We start from the raw sequence: 15,604 nt of genomic DNA, 5'->3' as shown, positions 1-15,604 counted from the left end.
CTGTAATGAGCTGAGCCATGGTGGTAGTTCTGTCTGGTGTAATTTGCAATTATGATCCATATGATCTATCAAGGTCTCAGATGTTTCTAATGGGAAATTGAAGGGGCGAGTTACTATGTACAGTTTCTGAAGAATGAAAGTGAAATACTATGAGAAATGCAGGTTGTTACAAGATACACCTAAGGACGTCTGAGTGCATAATGTGACTTTTCAGGGTGTGATGAGTGCTTGCACCCAGTCTCTGTGCATACGAACAAAGGTCTGCCCATAGTCATGAAAACCAATTCCATAAATCATGACTTTTGATCAATGCATTTCTACAGTCTAATAGATCAATAAAAATAGAGCCCAGGCACTTGTAAGTACTTCTGTGTGAGACCTTGAAGGGAACTATTCATTTTCCCTACCTAGGAACACATAGTTACAGAATGTATCTCATGCCAAAAACAGGGGACTTCCAAAAACCCAGAAAAGTGACCTTAACAGACTTCAGAGAACTGTCCTTTTTCTTCCTCTGTGATCAGTAGTCTGCCCCAGTTGAGTTTCTCTGTGAATCCAGATTTTTCAAATCCATTATTCTTCATTAACTTACCTTTAGTGTGGACAAAGAACTAAAGAATCCTGGGGCACTCATGAATTTTCACATTATGCAAAAATAAAAGAGAATTATATAATTCATGCATTTTCATTTTGTGGGGGTTTTTTTAGTATCTTGACTATAAGGTGAAGGTGTTTGTTTCCATTCAAATAGTTCTCCGTGTTTTAGCAGGTGCAAGATAGTGCACTGAATGCATTACAGTCTTAAATATAGTTTACATATATAGTTCATATTTGCTAGTGAGAACGGAGTAGAGAATGTGCTTAAAGCATTTAGGCAGGGCACCAAGCTTGGGGATGTTTGCAAGTGTATCAGTGGTCAGAATCAGCAACTAGAATAATTTTGATATTCTCAAGGAAGTAATATTGGAAGATGACAGTCGGGGAAATGCAGAGCATTGCACTTGGAAAGGAGAATTTAAAAGCACCAATACTATTTTTGGGAATAACTGACTCATTACCCCTGCTGTAGTAAAGGATCAGGGGAGAGGGAATTGAATATGGATCATTATTATCTTACTGAGATGTGTTAATAGGTAGGTGCTGTGAAGGACACCAAGGGAGAAGGCACGGTAATTATTTGAGTGATGCCAAGGCCTGTGATAGAGTGTTCTGTCTGGCTTTCAGTGCTGTGCTCTAGGTATGCTGGAAAGAGGACAGCAGAGTCAGGAATGGTGGAAAGGTTTGGCTATGGGGTGAGAAACTTGGGCTGACCACAGCAGGAAAACTGGTTGCTGTCAGCCCTGCAGAAGGGGAAGAAATCAGTTTAATTTGCAGGAAAATAGGTAATACGATGGAAATCTGAGTTTAAGGACAAGAAAGTTGCAGGTGGAAGGTCCATCATCAGTAAATTTTAAGAGCAAGCATGTTTTAGACACTTGAGGGTGGGTTATAGATAGCTTTACACATCGGGTGAAGTGGTGACTTGGGACCCTCCCTGTCCTACAGGGATTCTTTTTGTTTGTCCTTCAGACAGACAGGACTGGATATCTCAAGCTGTCATGTTTTGTAGTTCTGTGGTCATTCTCTCTTTATAAGAAGGTTAGTAGGACTGCTCTCCATCAGTGTGGGTTCACTGGACAGGATGTGCTGCTCCCTGGAGCCAGAGATTTTCACCAGGATCTCTGGCAGAGCCCTTGTGCTGTGCGATCTGTGTGTCTGACCGTGCTCTCGCTGTTCTCACTGCCATTATTGCTGTGTCCAGGTCCATTCCCAGCTCTGCCATGGTCTGGGAAACCTCCCTGGGCATAGCTTGGGGTTTCTGCTTGGTGTCTGTCTCAGCCAGAGCCTGTCCATGCACTTGCTGGCAGGCTCAGGGGGCTGTTCTGGCCTAAACAAGCCTGTGGTTCTGTGGCCTCACAGGCATGGAGTGAGAGAAGCAGCAGGTGTCCTCTTCCCAGCTGGATGTGGTGTGTGTATTGACTGCTGCTGTCTCAGCATTCTCTGCACAGGGACGGATAAGGAGTCACAGTGATATGATTTAGTCCTTAATGACAGTAACATTCTCCTCTCAGTAGCTTTTCATGTTGTTTATTGCAGAGCCACAGTTCTACTTGACGCTTAGCTACAGTTTTGAAACTGAAAGTTGTTTGTTTACACATTTAATTTTGTTTTAAAAATATTTTAGTGGAAGGGTACTCCCTGATTTCTGGAATTGTAACTGGCAAATAGCTTTTCATTTTCATGTTATACATCCTTGGTGCGAAAGACTTGATGGAGTCTTACCTGTGGATGAGCTGTAAGCTTGATGGCAGTCTGACAATTTTCTGATTATGATAGCTTAATCTGCACAGTTCTTGTGAGTAAATATTAAGGTAACATAAGAGTGAATACAGTAAGTGCTGTGTTGAATGCTTTGCTGATGCAACAAATGTTTTTTTTTCTTTTATCCTGAATCATTTTATTTTTTTCCTTTTTTTGTCATAGTGCCTTTGACTTGGTAAACATTCATCTTTTCCATGATGCTTCCAATTTAATTGCTTGGGAAACAAGCCCATCGGTTTACTCAGGAATACGGCATAAGGCTCTTGGCTATGTACTTGATAGGTATGTATTAGCCTTTCCTGGCCTCTTTCAATCTCGGTGTTCATAAGCAGTGAATGAAGGATGTTTCAAATGGCACACTCAGAAATGTAGAGGGTTTTATTCTGTCACCTGAAAGTGGTTACTGCTTGCCAGAGTTTTCTAGACAGTGCAGGTTACAGATCACTTTATGACACTTATTCTTTAAAGCCAAATAACTGATCTCAGGGAACCACTCTGAAGTCACCAGAATTGCAGAGTAGGAACCACACTTATTTTCTAAATGTGTTAGGTAGATTAGCTTATTTTTAGACTGTGTGAGCTCTAGTGAAGTGTATTCAAATGCATCTTCAGTTACAGAATAACAGAATAATTCCAGTTGGAAGTGCCCTCTGGACGTCCCTTACTCATCCCTCTGTTCAGAGCAGGGCTGATTTCAACAGCTTGTCCAGCTGAGCTTTGAGCAGCTCCAGCATTGGTGGCTTGTAGCTCTTCTGGGCCACACATTGCTATGTTCTACTACCCTCACCGTGAAGCTTTCTGTCCCTATTATCCAGCCAGAATTTTCCTTGCAGTGGTTTGTGTCCATCACCTGGATCTTTTGGCATGCACTGCTGAGCAAAGTCTGGCTTTTTCCTCTCTGTAACTACCAAACAGGCAAAGCGAGCAGCAGAGTCCTCATGTAGACAACTCTTCTGCAGCCTGAACAAGCCCAAGTCTGTCAGCCTCTCCTTGTGAGTCCCTCCACACAGAGCTGGCGTGCTTTAATCTCCATGGCAGCTGGGCACAGCAGGCAGATCATCTCTACAGCAACAGAGCACTTGTGTATAGTCACTGCTGGTGTTTGTAGCCATGTGGGTTCTGGTGGTATTACAGAGCTGGTTCATCTGATGAGTGGTACAATACAGAGGAGTCCCAAAAAATACCCAGAAATTTACAGCTACCCTAATTATAAAATCAGGAAGAAAACTGCTTTCTCTTGAGTAAGAAAACAATGTTTCTGTGTGGGCATCAGTGTGTTGGCAGAGTAAACAGGTATTTCTACTAAGAGGTGCCAGCGAGCTTCATGTTTGCCTGAGAAACAGAGCTTTAACATGTCCCTTCAGAGCAGTGTGGCACACACTGCAATCCCTGGCCTAGTGGGGGGCTTAAAACAAACTGCTGAGCCTGGAAGGAGTACAGAACCAGAGCACTTCGTGTGCTGTTCATGCCCCGAGCCCTGCTGCCCAGCAGTCCGTGGCCGTGGCCTCTTTACCAGGACCCCCAGTGAGCATGGGACCACTGCTGCTGGTCAGTGTCACCTCTGTCCTTCGCCAGGGCGAGGAACGGGGGTCCCAGCCCAGCCAGGAGTGCTGAGCCCCATCCTGCTGCCGCACGCAGGCTTTTGGCCAAGGCCACACCACTGGCCAGGGCCAGCCCTTGCTGGCTGAGGGCAGCACGTGCCTGGCCTCATGGGCAGCCACTGCCCAAAGCAGCCTCTGCTCCTCTGCTGCCTGCCTATGCACAGGCATGAGGCATCCCTGTCCACAAGCAGCTGTCTGCTCTTCTGCCTCTCTCTGGCAGCAGCCTGGAAGTTACAGACACTCCTGAACAAAGCAGTTTATGTGTTGGAAAATATCTCGTTGCCATTTTTCCCTATGTGGCTTTTCACTGAAAATGTTTTGAAATGTTGCAGTGGTGTGTAAATGCCTTTCCAGACGTGTTCTTTCTCAACTTTCCTTCCTCTCTGTGGGTTTTCTGTCCTGTAGGGCTGGTAGGTGGGATAGTAGAGACTGCCTTTCCCCCAGCAGGGGGCTAAGCAGGAATTTCTCCAAACAGGAATTTACCATCACCTTTGGGATGACCCAGGGGTGAACAGGAAAAAGCCAGTATTGCCTTTCTCTTGTATCACTTGCAGAACCTGCTCAAACCGCTTGAAAATGCTGGAGGCAGTTGGAAGGTTTGCCTAGATAGCATATATATAAAAGATCCCTGATTTGCAGAACAGGGACTCAGGAAGATTAGGATCTCGGTGCAGTCTGGGTGCATATTCTTGAGTTCTGTTGCATAGAGCGGTATGGTTTTGGTTTTTTTCATTTTGCTTGGCTCCATTGGTATCTTCCTTTTCTAATGCTTTGCATGAGGGAAACCTGTGCAAACCTTTTGCATTATTTATTGCACACTTGTTTGCAGCATACAGTGTGCTTCATTAGCTAATTTTGGCTTTGGACCTCCCACGATGCCCTGGCAAGGGTAAGGTAATAAGACTGTAGTATTAGTGTCAGCTGTGGGTCAGGGATGTCACGATGGTATATCATTAAAATGTGACACTGCCAAAAACTGCCCCAACTCCGCTGTCCTTAGAAAAGGAGCCCTTGGATTTCGGGTTGCACAGTGCCACAGCAGGCTCGCCGTGGATGAATTGTTCATTTTGAGGGAGCAGCCAGCCGCAGATCCGGACCTCCACAGTGCGGTGAGGGGCTGGCGGGCACAAAGGGGGAGTTCTGTAGCCAGTGAATAATGGGAAGCCCCTTTCATCGGCAGGACTAACCTTTTGGCAGCCACCAGCACACTCTATTCTGATCTGCTGATTGGGGAGGACAATACACTGAAGCTTACTTTGAATGAATGCTGCCACCAACAGTGTCCCCATTCAGGGGCTTTGGGAACCATCTTTGGCCATTGTCCCCCAGCACTCCCTCAGACAGCAGGAAAAGGGAAAGTGAGAGCAGCTATAGGGGGAAAAGTACTTCTTTTCTTGGCTTTAATCTCTCTTTAAAGCTTCATAGATCTACATTTCCAGCTGAGCTACTGGAACTATGCAGTGTCAGATAAATACAGAAAGAGAGAGGTTTCAAGCTGAGCTTTCAAATCCCCTTATCTGCATGAACTAATAATGCAGATTTAGTGCTGTTAAAAACAGAGACTGATAAGTCTTTTCCTTTAAAGCCTTTAAACTGCTAAAGAGCATTTAACAGCGATGCAGTTCAAACCCGATGAACAATGCTGAGAAGGAAAACAGTTTATTGAGCTAAACCTTGACTGAATGAAACAGAAACACCTTCTCACAGTTGATTTAGGTCACTGTGGGAGTCAGTGAAAGCTCAGTTGTGTTCACGCTGCATCTTCATAAACATGAGTTATGTACAGCCTTTTATCTGGGCAACAGCTACCACAGGAGTTGGGGATGCAAACCAGAAGAGGGTTTGCAAATAAAGCTAAAATGGATCAGTTTAACTGTTCAGATTGCCAGGGAAATTGCTATCTCTAAAATTATTTTAGCCACAAAGTTTTCACGCATAAGAAAAAAGCTGTGCAACATCACAGCGTTGGTGAGCAGGGGGAGGTTGGGGGGAAACTAAGGAAAAAGCATTGGGGGAATGATACAAAGTTATGCTAAGAGTTTTCTCCTGGAGAAATCTGTTAGTAATCCTAATAGCATGTTTGAGGAGTAGAAGGGTGTGTTCTTCTAGCTTTAATAAAGTTAATCCTGAAGTGATTTAGCTTTAATAGCATTAAAATTAGTTAAATAGAAAGAACACTTTTAAAGGCAGCTCGCTGGTATGTGCTGGGCCAGATTGCATTTAATATTTGCCATTTTGCAAGGGAGAAGATGTGGTGTCAGATTGTTGCTTTAAAGACCAAGAGGATTGGAATCACGCTGTTGTTGAACAAGTATTTGCTTGTAACTTTACAAATACACATACAGTGTGTATGTAGAAAATTAAAGGTGTGTAATGCGTCTCTGTCAGCACCAGTGTAAACCCAAACGGAGCCCCCAGAAGTCAGTTACCTTGTTCCAGGTAGGCACAGGTCTACACTCAAAACTGAATTCGCTTTAAAATGAGATAAGAACATCTGCTTTATATTTTGTGGAGGAAAAAACATTTCTTCAAAGCCCATTTTGGATAATTGCCATGTACAGTTAGTCCTATTTGCGTGATACTTGTTTTTTTGTGTTTTCTGAAGTTGGAGGGTGTAAACTACACATGCAAGTAAGAGAGGAAAATAGTTTACATTTTGGTTTAATTTTTCATGCATCTGTTATAACTAATACTTGTGCATATTTCAAATTAATTAACCATACTGACATATTGGTCATGTCCTGTAGCCACTTGGTGGGGAAAAGTGTATGAATGCAATACCCAGGCTGGGGAATGAGGAAAAAGCTGCAGGATGGGGCCCTTCAAGAGTGGGAAGGAGAGTTTGGGAAGGACAGGACGTGAGGTGTTAGCCTGATCCCTGGCTCTTGGGATGTGCCAGCCATCTAAACTTCCTGAAATTATCTCAAGCATTGAGATCCATAAAATGAGTGTGTTTTTTTTTTTAATGAAAGTGACAGTGCTCTTCTGTTTTCCTATTGAAATGTTCCCTGGCCTAGTTCAACAGAAACATTTTTACATTACAACTGTGAAATCTTAGCATAAAGCTTCCCTTTGTGCCCTTCATTATTTTCTCACAAATATAGTCCATTGTCACATAGCTGAAGTTAATTTGATCAACATTGGGACATTTAACTTTTATGTCCGGTCAAAGGAGCTGTTTCATGCTGATTTTGAGTATTGAAAAGAAATGATTGCCAGAAAAATAATGTTACTATTAACAATTCAGAGCAATTAGTTTCCCAGGGAGAGGCGATGTGATGCACCGGCTCCACACAACTATTCTTTGTCATTTTATGGATGCTCATCAGTCAACTGTCACCTCTTCTCAAAGACCCCTCCAATCTAAATGTTTCTCTTTGGGCTTTTCCCAGAACTAGCAGCTGAATGAGCAAAAGAAAAGCCACTTAGTTTCTAGGCAAAGGAAAACTTTGCTCTAAAGATCTGGGTCATTTGGGAAGATCCTCAAAGCAGCTTGCTTTAGGAGGGCTTGGGATTTTTTTGTTTTGATTTGGTTCTGTTTTTACTTTATTTGTTTTTTGCCGCAGTGATTTTAACATGAGCCTTCAAATGCATAGTGAAATTTCTGTGTATTCAGATAAAAAGCACTCTCAAGGCAAATAAACCTTCCAGCCAAATGTCTTCTAACAAAGGTTTAAACCCCTGGATCACATTCAAATCGACAGCTTTTCATTAAGCACCCGAAGCTCAGCTCATTAATATTCAGTCATTCTCCCCCTTAGAGGAAGGTTAAGTGCTCTCAAAATTAGCGTGTTTGGATAATATGCTCTTTAAAGAGTAAATCCAGCAAAATTGTCTTGTTACTTTCAGCCTGTCAAATACAGCCAAAGTCACTTTCCCTTGCTCCTTGTTTTTCTGCTGGCTTGAGCTTTGGCGTCTTTGATGCAGTTGTCAAAAATTCAACTCGTGTGTCCTTCCTCTCTGCACAGACACATTGTGAGTTTTGCTTAGATTGTATTTTTAGCGGGAAAATATTTTTGTTCTGGTATGCATTGTAATGGAAAGCATACACTAGTATAATTTGAAGGGAACACAATAATTGCAGTTCCATATTAAGTGAATGATAATTTTTGGTCATCCTAATCACTAATTTTGTCCTTATTCTGTTGTTTTCAGCATTTGAAGCTCTTTTTTTCTTCTTTTCTTTTTGGCATTACAAAGTGAACAGGTTATAATAAATTTTCAGTATTCATTATTCTAGTGGTAAATATCTAATGTTTCTCTTGTGATAAATCTGTGTGAACAGTACCAGGTTTGGAAGCGAAGATCTGAAATCCGAAATCCAGAGCTTTAGATACTTGCAGGTATCACAGAGAAAGGTGTCATTTAGAGAAAAAAATTGAGTAGATGCACTAAACCAGTTTTTGCTGTACCTGGCCAGTGTGAACAGTATTGTGGCTCTTTCAGAAGAAATGGTGCAGTTAAAGCTCTGAGGATTCCTGGAGACGTTTTAGTCAGTTGTTTGCCCACACAGTCCCTGTCCAGCAGTGTGGATGTGGATCATGGCAGTCTTGTGGCTCTCAGGGCCTCTGCCTCATCTTCCCTAGAGGCGTTACTCCTTTTTGCCTGTTTTCCATTAACAGGATCTCGTGGAGCTGCCCTGTTGGCTGCTGAGTCTTTCTAGTAGAATGGAAGTGCTGTAAGCACAGGCAAGTTTGGGTTTACTGCAACAGTCCCTCTCCCAGGAGAGCGTGTGTAATTAAACATGTGATGCAAGAAAAGAGAATGCCTCTTAAAAAATAAATTACTGCGAGTAACTTGTTGCCTGCTTGATTTTGCTCAGAAAGTGGCTTTCTATGAGAATGTGCAGAGTGTCACATTCTCATTGAGTTATATTTCTCTCTTTACTGTAATTTGTTCCTTAGAGAGCCTGGAGCTGGAAGAAGATAAGGCATTAGCGTCCAGCTAAAGGTGACACTGACATCAGCATCCATTGTGGTCTGCACCTTTTCAAATCTCCTATCCTATGGCCATATCTTCTAGAATAGCTGTGATTCAATTAAGGAGAATCTATATGGGCTGTTGATCCAATTCTCACTCATTTGCAGAGAAATGAAAATAAATTGCTATTTTGATTTTATTTACAATGCTGGCTGTGAGCTGATAAAATGGAGAATGGTTGAAAGAGCCCCATTCTGCTCCCATTGGAGCCTGTGGGCACCAGGCCAGATAGCCACCTTGGAGATTTTGACTCCCATAAGGTGGGAGCACTGTGGGAGGAGGTTGTGGGCTCTGCCTCTTGTGTTCTGTGTCCTGGAAAGGTTCGTATCATCCCTAACAGGAGGATACTCAGATGGGAGGGACAGCGTTTCCAGCCACTGGTCTGCCTGTGCAGGAGCTGGAGAGGATGGGAAGACCCTGCTCAGGGTGGATAGGTCAGTTGATGTGGCTGCCTCAACTGTTGTGGAGCTTCTTTATCTTCATTTCATCTGTGCTGGGTTTAAGATGCAACCAAGATGAGTCAGTTCTCTCTCCAACAAGGAAATGGGTCCTGCTGCTGTTATATCCACTAGAATTTTCATTGTTCAAACCTAATGTTGACAGTTCTTAACTTTCTCGATCACCGTGCTCTTTGGAAAATGGGTTGTTCCCTTCTCTTTAGCACTTCAAACGTTTCTGTCCTCACCCCTTTTTTGTTCCCTCTCTTAGCTCCTGGTGCTCCACTGTAGTGTGCTTTTCAAAGGGATAATGTAAAATTGGTTGCTCTGAGCTGTTCTCAGCATCGAGCATTGTTTAGTCCTTTGTTAGTGGATTCTCTCTGGGTCTGAGCCATTTGCATTGCCCTTTTCTAGAAACATTTGAGTTTATTTTAAATTCACAGTTGCCCTGAGCCCAGCTGTTACCCAATCCCGGTGGTGGAGCCTGCAGGTCCCCATCCCTGGCAGCTCGCTGTGGATGAGGTGCTCTGCTGCCCACACAGCCATCACAGGAGATGGAGCTGGCAAAGATGCTTCTTGTAGGTCTGACAAATCTGACAAAATTCCTTAACCCTTCCACTGTCGTTCCTATCAATGATCTGTTTAGGACAGACAGTGTCTTTAGTCTGAGCTGCTCTGAATATGTCACAAAAAATACTTTTATAAGCTTAACAATAATCAGTATCCTGTTGCCACATATCCTGGTTATTTCTGTCTCACTGTTTGTGCTTTTGACACTAAGTGACTGCAGGACTTTGGCTTTGCTCCCCACATTTAAGCCCTGCAGAAGAAAAAGCAAGAATTGGGATGTCTTGGGCTTCATGCAGAAAGATTGGGCAGTTACCTGCTGTCTGCTGAGCACCAAGTGTCACCAGCACTAAAGAGCTCAGAAACTATGTGGGAGGATGTTAATATTCCATGATAAAGCAAAGATCCAAAAAGACATCCCATCTCTCTGGTTTCTTCTTGTAGTTTTCTCTTGTATCAGCTGAAGAGCATGAAAATTTCTTTGCATCGTAACGCCACTGTTGTAGTGCTATGTTGTCCTGTAGCAGAATTGACAAGTCCTTACATCATTATCCAGGGCTGCTATTTCATTAGGCGAATGTCAGTGTCAGGTAAGATCATGGGTTTGTCAATATAATGAAAATACCAGTCAAGTGAGGAAAAAGTCACAATTTTCCAGCTCTAAAAATTGATTTTTATTGCTCTTCTTGTAATCCTTTCTTTGGATTAAGTATTTATTATTGATGTGGTCTTTCTTTTAATCTTAATAGCTGCTGACATTGTAATTAATTAAAAAATATAACATTTTTGCCCAAATGGCACTATATTGAAATTAAAAGTGAACACCACATATTAGTTAAACAGCCCTGGCAAATGTCTTGAGTGCCAAGATGATTGCCTAAGCTTCTTGACAAATCCCTTCATTTTGCTGTATGGTGCTTGACCTTTTGAGATATTTTGGTGTTATTAATAGGTTTTAGCCATTATCTCAGAAAGAACAAGGCACAAAAATATTATAAACTTTATCTTTTTAATGACAGCACTACACCACTTTGGGCATGCCAATGAAGGCACTTCCGTTATGGCTTTTGAGGCACACTTAAACTATCAGTCAGCAGGTAACTTGTGCTTGGAATTGATGGGGATTTTTTTTTAATTTGCTCCCAAATGTGTATTTGAAATTGCAAAAGTGTGCAAGCTGAGCACTATCAGAGCTGCAGAAGGGAGGTGGTATACAGGAGAAGACAGGGTTCTCTTTCAAAACTGTCTCTGAAACCTCTGCTGGGGAGGGGACCAATTGTCAAGGTGCAGGTGTTTGGGCTGATCTCTGACAAAAACTTTTGAAAAGAAAAAGCAACGCAGATAGGAACAAAAATCTGAATGGTCTGGGTTGTTGTAAGCCAAAACCTAGTGTTTCCATCCTCTTGATCTTCAGTGCCTTGGCGTGGCTGTGGCAGGAGACAGTGCTGTCGTTCCCTGACTTTCCACCAGAAGTCAGTGCAGGAACTGTCACTACCTCTGGCACTACAGATCCGTGGAGAAGAAGGTGTTGTATAACCTTGTTATCCATAGGTCACCTGCCACCTCCCAGCCAGCTCTTGGCTTCTGCCAACATGATGGCCAAGCCACTTTTCTAAACATTCCGTGTTGGGGTGAGATCCTGTCTGGGCAGGGAAGGTGAGTTGATGATGCCTTTGGCACAGTCACTCCTGCCACAGGCAGGGTCGAGGGTCTGGGCGCCTGTGCTGTGCACAGCGAGTGCCCCATGGGTGCCCTGAACGTTTCACCCAGTGGGAGAGAGGATTTTCAGAGCCCCTCTGGGGACACGGCCCAGCACTGCTTCTGCTGCATCAACTCCACACAGAACCTGTGGCTCCAAGCTCTGCACAGGTCAGCAGTAAACAGAGTGAGCAGTTTGTCCTCTGAAATGATGGTTGCACCAGGAGTGAGCTGATCCTCTTGTCTCAGTGTGTTAGTTGTGATCTTCATGTTCCTTCACTTAGGAGAGGACATTTTATATAGGCAGTCATATGTTAAGGTCCCTTCCAACCCAAACCATTCTGTGGTTCTCTGTCCTCTGTAAAAGCTTTTGTGTCTGTAGCTCCCATGTGCAGATAATGCACAGAAATAAATAGATTGTGGAGAGATAGTATCTTACCCCAGAAGTTGTGCGAGAAAGATGGAATGGCTCATATTAGATGGTATTTATCTTAAATACATTTAGTTATTAGAAAAATTTGCTCACCGAATAAAATATGGCTTGACCTTTGGATTGTTTCCTCCCAAGAAATGTGACAGTGTCCCTCCTTCTCCCCCATTCAGCCTGCTTGGCAGAGCTGCACGGTTTTTGTTTTGTTTTGTTATGTTATTGTTGTGTTTAAAAAAACCCAAAACCCTCAAGTCCCTCTTTTCAGCAGTGTCAAGTTAGGATGAATTGGCCAGGGAGGCATGTTTATAGACTGTGTGAAGAACTTTGTCTTTGTGTGGGAATGCTGGTGACACTGGTATGGCTTGCCTGAATGAACTGCGGTGACGCGGCTAATAAGGTGTCCTGCTGAGCGTCGCTGCAGCCTTTCTCAGACCTCCCACCTAATGCCATTCAGCTCCAGCTCAGTGTAGCTAATTTTTCCCATTCCCTCGATTCTTTAGGCCTCCTTACAAACAGAAAAGTCAACTTTCACACCGAGGAGAAGATAAGTGCTTTAGGAAATAATCGTGTAAACAGAATGTTACCTTCTGACCTGATGCTGATACCTTGGTCTGGGACAAAACCCAGCTGGCTATTGCATTCGACATGGCTATTAAAGGAATAATGCTGCTGATCCTCCTTACAAAGTGCCCTGAGAAATGGTTTAGTCAAATCACAGTGCCTCTTGTCACACTGAATCATATTCAGCTGCTCTCTTCCATGACCAGATTGCTGATATTTAACTGCTTCCTTGTCTTCTCCATTCTGTGAAGGGGGGAGAGTAGAGGAGAGGGAAAATATGAAAGCAAGGGGAAGCTGATTCTCTAATTTTCTGGCCAAATTTCAGTGCTTTGAAGTATGTATACAGTGCCCCATACAGCAGTTATAAAAAGAGGTGCATTTAATCAAGTAACTTTATTTTTAGCTGCTACAAGGAGTACTTTAAAATATATTGCAAAAGGATTTCAGGGATTCTAATAACACAGAATTGTTCACTTTAGGACTGCACTGAACCCGGCTGTGTGTAGCAACTGAAATTAATAAATAGGCCCAGATTTCAAGTAGTATTGAGAAGATGAACTGCTCGCTCTTCCTTGTTTTAGTCTTGGTGGGGATCTGACATTTCCTAAGTGGCTTTGAGAAAGCTTTGCCTTCACAGTCAGCATAGGGGGCACTGCCACCCCAGCTGAGAGTCTGTCCTTATGGCAGAGGAGTTTGGGGCACCCAGAGCAGCCCTGAGCACAGGCTCCTGCCATGGCATTTGAGTGACCTCTCCCTCGAGCCCCACTCCCATCTCAGCCGGGCTGCTCAGCCCAGGCTGAAGCTGTTCAGCAGCACAGCTTGGGGAGGTCAGAGGTTCCTCATAATTCACCTGATGCCCCCAGAATAACAGATGGTTTTGTCACAGGACAGTGTGTCAGGGTCTGCCAGGCCAAAGGCTCTGCTGAGGGAACGAGGTTTGCTCAAAGGCTGACTGACACAGCAGAGCATGGATGTCTCCAGTGTAACACAGGAGCTTCTTTCTGGTCTGTAAAGCTCTTGCTGATACCCAGAGTGAGCCAAATTGCAGTTATTAGACCAAAATAAGAATTACATGTATTTATTTTGCAGCAAAGAAATTGTAATTTAGTGTTAATTTGCAGTGACAGTCAAGTTTACTCATTTAAAAAAGTACAAATCGTGTATTTAACTCATCAAAACATTTCAGCATGGGGATAATTTGGACTGTAAACTCCACTTGAAAGTAATTGCTTGAATGTTTCCTTCTCTTACTCCCCTGTCATGGCTAAAACAGTCTTTGGCCCATTCATCCAACTTGTCTGCTACTTCTCAAAATAAAACAAGATGTGAAGACAAATCGACACTAACCCATTCAGTGCAGAAAACTTTCAGTGTAGTGCCATCAATTAAAAATGTATTGTTTGAAACTGGCAAAATAATTCAAGAAATGTGTTCCAGGTATGAAGAGTCTGTTATCAAGGACTTTGTGTGCAATTACAAATTCTGTGGTTATGGAAGACGTGACATCATCTGTGGTGTTTATAGTTGTGTGCTCTAAAGTTTACCAGGGACAACAGTAAGCCCAGATGGGAGCATGCTTTTTTCACAGTGCAGCTGATTTTTCCAGTTTGTTATATTGATTGATTTGCCAGTTTGTTATATTGATTTCCAAAACATGCAGAAGATCTTTCTTTGGTATGTTTTAAAATGTTAAAAAATTATTTTCCTATAAGCGATTCCTTCTGGAGCAAGAGCAGAGGATGAGGAGGGTGAATGTGATCTTCCAACCTTTTCAAAATGAAGACTTCTCTTTCTGGAAATGAAGGGCTGTCTGTCATTTGTTGGAAAAGTTTTCTGTTTCATTTGAGTTTTGGATCCACTCTGAACCCCTGTCCCCTCCTGATGGCCTTGCACAGGTCACAAGAAGCATCATGGCCGGTGAAGGCATTGATGACTTGTGTGTGCTGGCATGTAGAATTGTGCAAGGCAAATACCTGTGCCTTCTGTACAGTCATGAATAACGGAGTCACCTGCTTTGTCATAAGCTATCTAAAGTTGTACAGGAATAGAGCCCTCAGCTGTGCTGAAACCCTTTGGGGTGAGCTGGTAAAAGTTGTTAAAGGAAATGGCACTGGGTCCTCCCACTAAAACCATTGGATTTATACTGGTGACATGGGCTGGCTGCTTTCTTTTTATGTGGTTCAGATTTACCACTTCATTGAGTGATTCATGGTGGCAGTTTTAAAGGACTATTTGATTCGTAGTTAAAGGAAGGATATTTTTTAGAAACAAAGAAAAGGAGAATGACATAGATTTGGAAGACTTCCTAGTTTTTCTGCAAGCACTCATTCTTTAAAAAAAAAAAGTCTTCTGAATTCTCAGTTGCCTGTACACATGTTGATCTGTACATTTTCATGGCTCAGAACGTGGAAACACAAGGAACAGAGGACTTCTGTTTAACTCTCATCCCAGTCCTAACACCTTCCCTGTGCCCCTGGCCAGACTGGCTGTGTTTGCAGCGCCCCATGTCTGTCCCAGTGCCCTCAGTGACAGGCAGCTTTTCTGCACGTCCCCAGGGGAGGGGACATTGCTGTACTCTTCTTTATTGCCATCTCCTTTGCAGACTTGAGGTCCGACTCTGAAAGCACAGTCAGGAAAACTGGTTCTTGTGGCAATGATTCAGGGCAGTTTTAGGTACCAGGAGGCATTTCAGCACAAAGACATCAGAGTTCCAAACTGCTGAAAGAGGTCTAAGATTTGGGAACTCTTGAACTAACAGTAAGTTCCACTTAGTAAGTAATGGCAAGGACATTAGGTTACATACATGTATTAAGTTGACTCACTTAAAGGAATTTTCATTGTTAGGTACCCCACATCACTTAGTAAGTACATAAATGTGTGCATCCTTTGCTGTGCCACCGTTGTGAATTTTCTTGTACACCTGAATTAATTTCACCACCTGTGAAAAGAAATGTGTCAGAAGCCACTTG

General features: G+C 43.0%; 1 protein-coding gene across 4 annotated transcripts in view; it reads left to right on the top strand.

Moving 5' to 3' along the window:
* The window catches only part of INPP5A (inositol polyphosphate-5-phosphatase A), a 193,535-nt gene that overhangs the window by 117,704 nt on the left and 60,227 nt on the right, over positions 1-15,604 (top strand). For all 4 annotated transcript variants that reach the window (XM_031063467.1, XM_031063465.1, XM_014310273.2 and 1 more), the window contains exon 8: positions 2,524-2,643. In XM_031063467.1, the coding sequence (XP_030919327.1) occupies positions 2,524-2,643 (120 nt within the window). The remainder of the gene's footprint in view (positions 1-2,523; positions 2,644-15,604) is intronic.

The sequence above is a fragment of the Geospiza fortis genome, unplaced genomic scaffold (genome assembly GCF_000277835.1).
Source record: "Geospiza fortis unplaced genomic scaffold, GeoFor_1.0 scaffold298, whole genome shotgun sequence".
Classification (NCBI taxonomy): Eukaryota; Metazoa; Chordata; class Aves; order Passeriformes; family Thraupidae; genus Geospiza; species Geospiza fortis.
The sequence above is the reverse complement of the archived record's forward strand: the minus strand, read 5'-3'. Positions and strand labels throughout refer to the sequence as shown.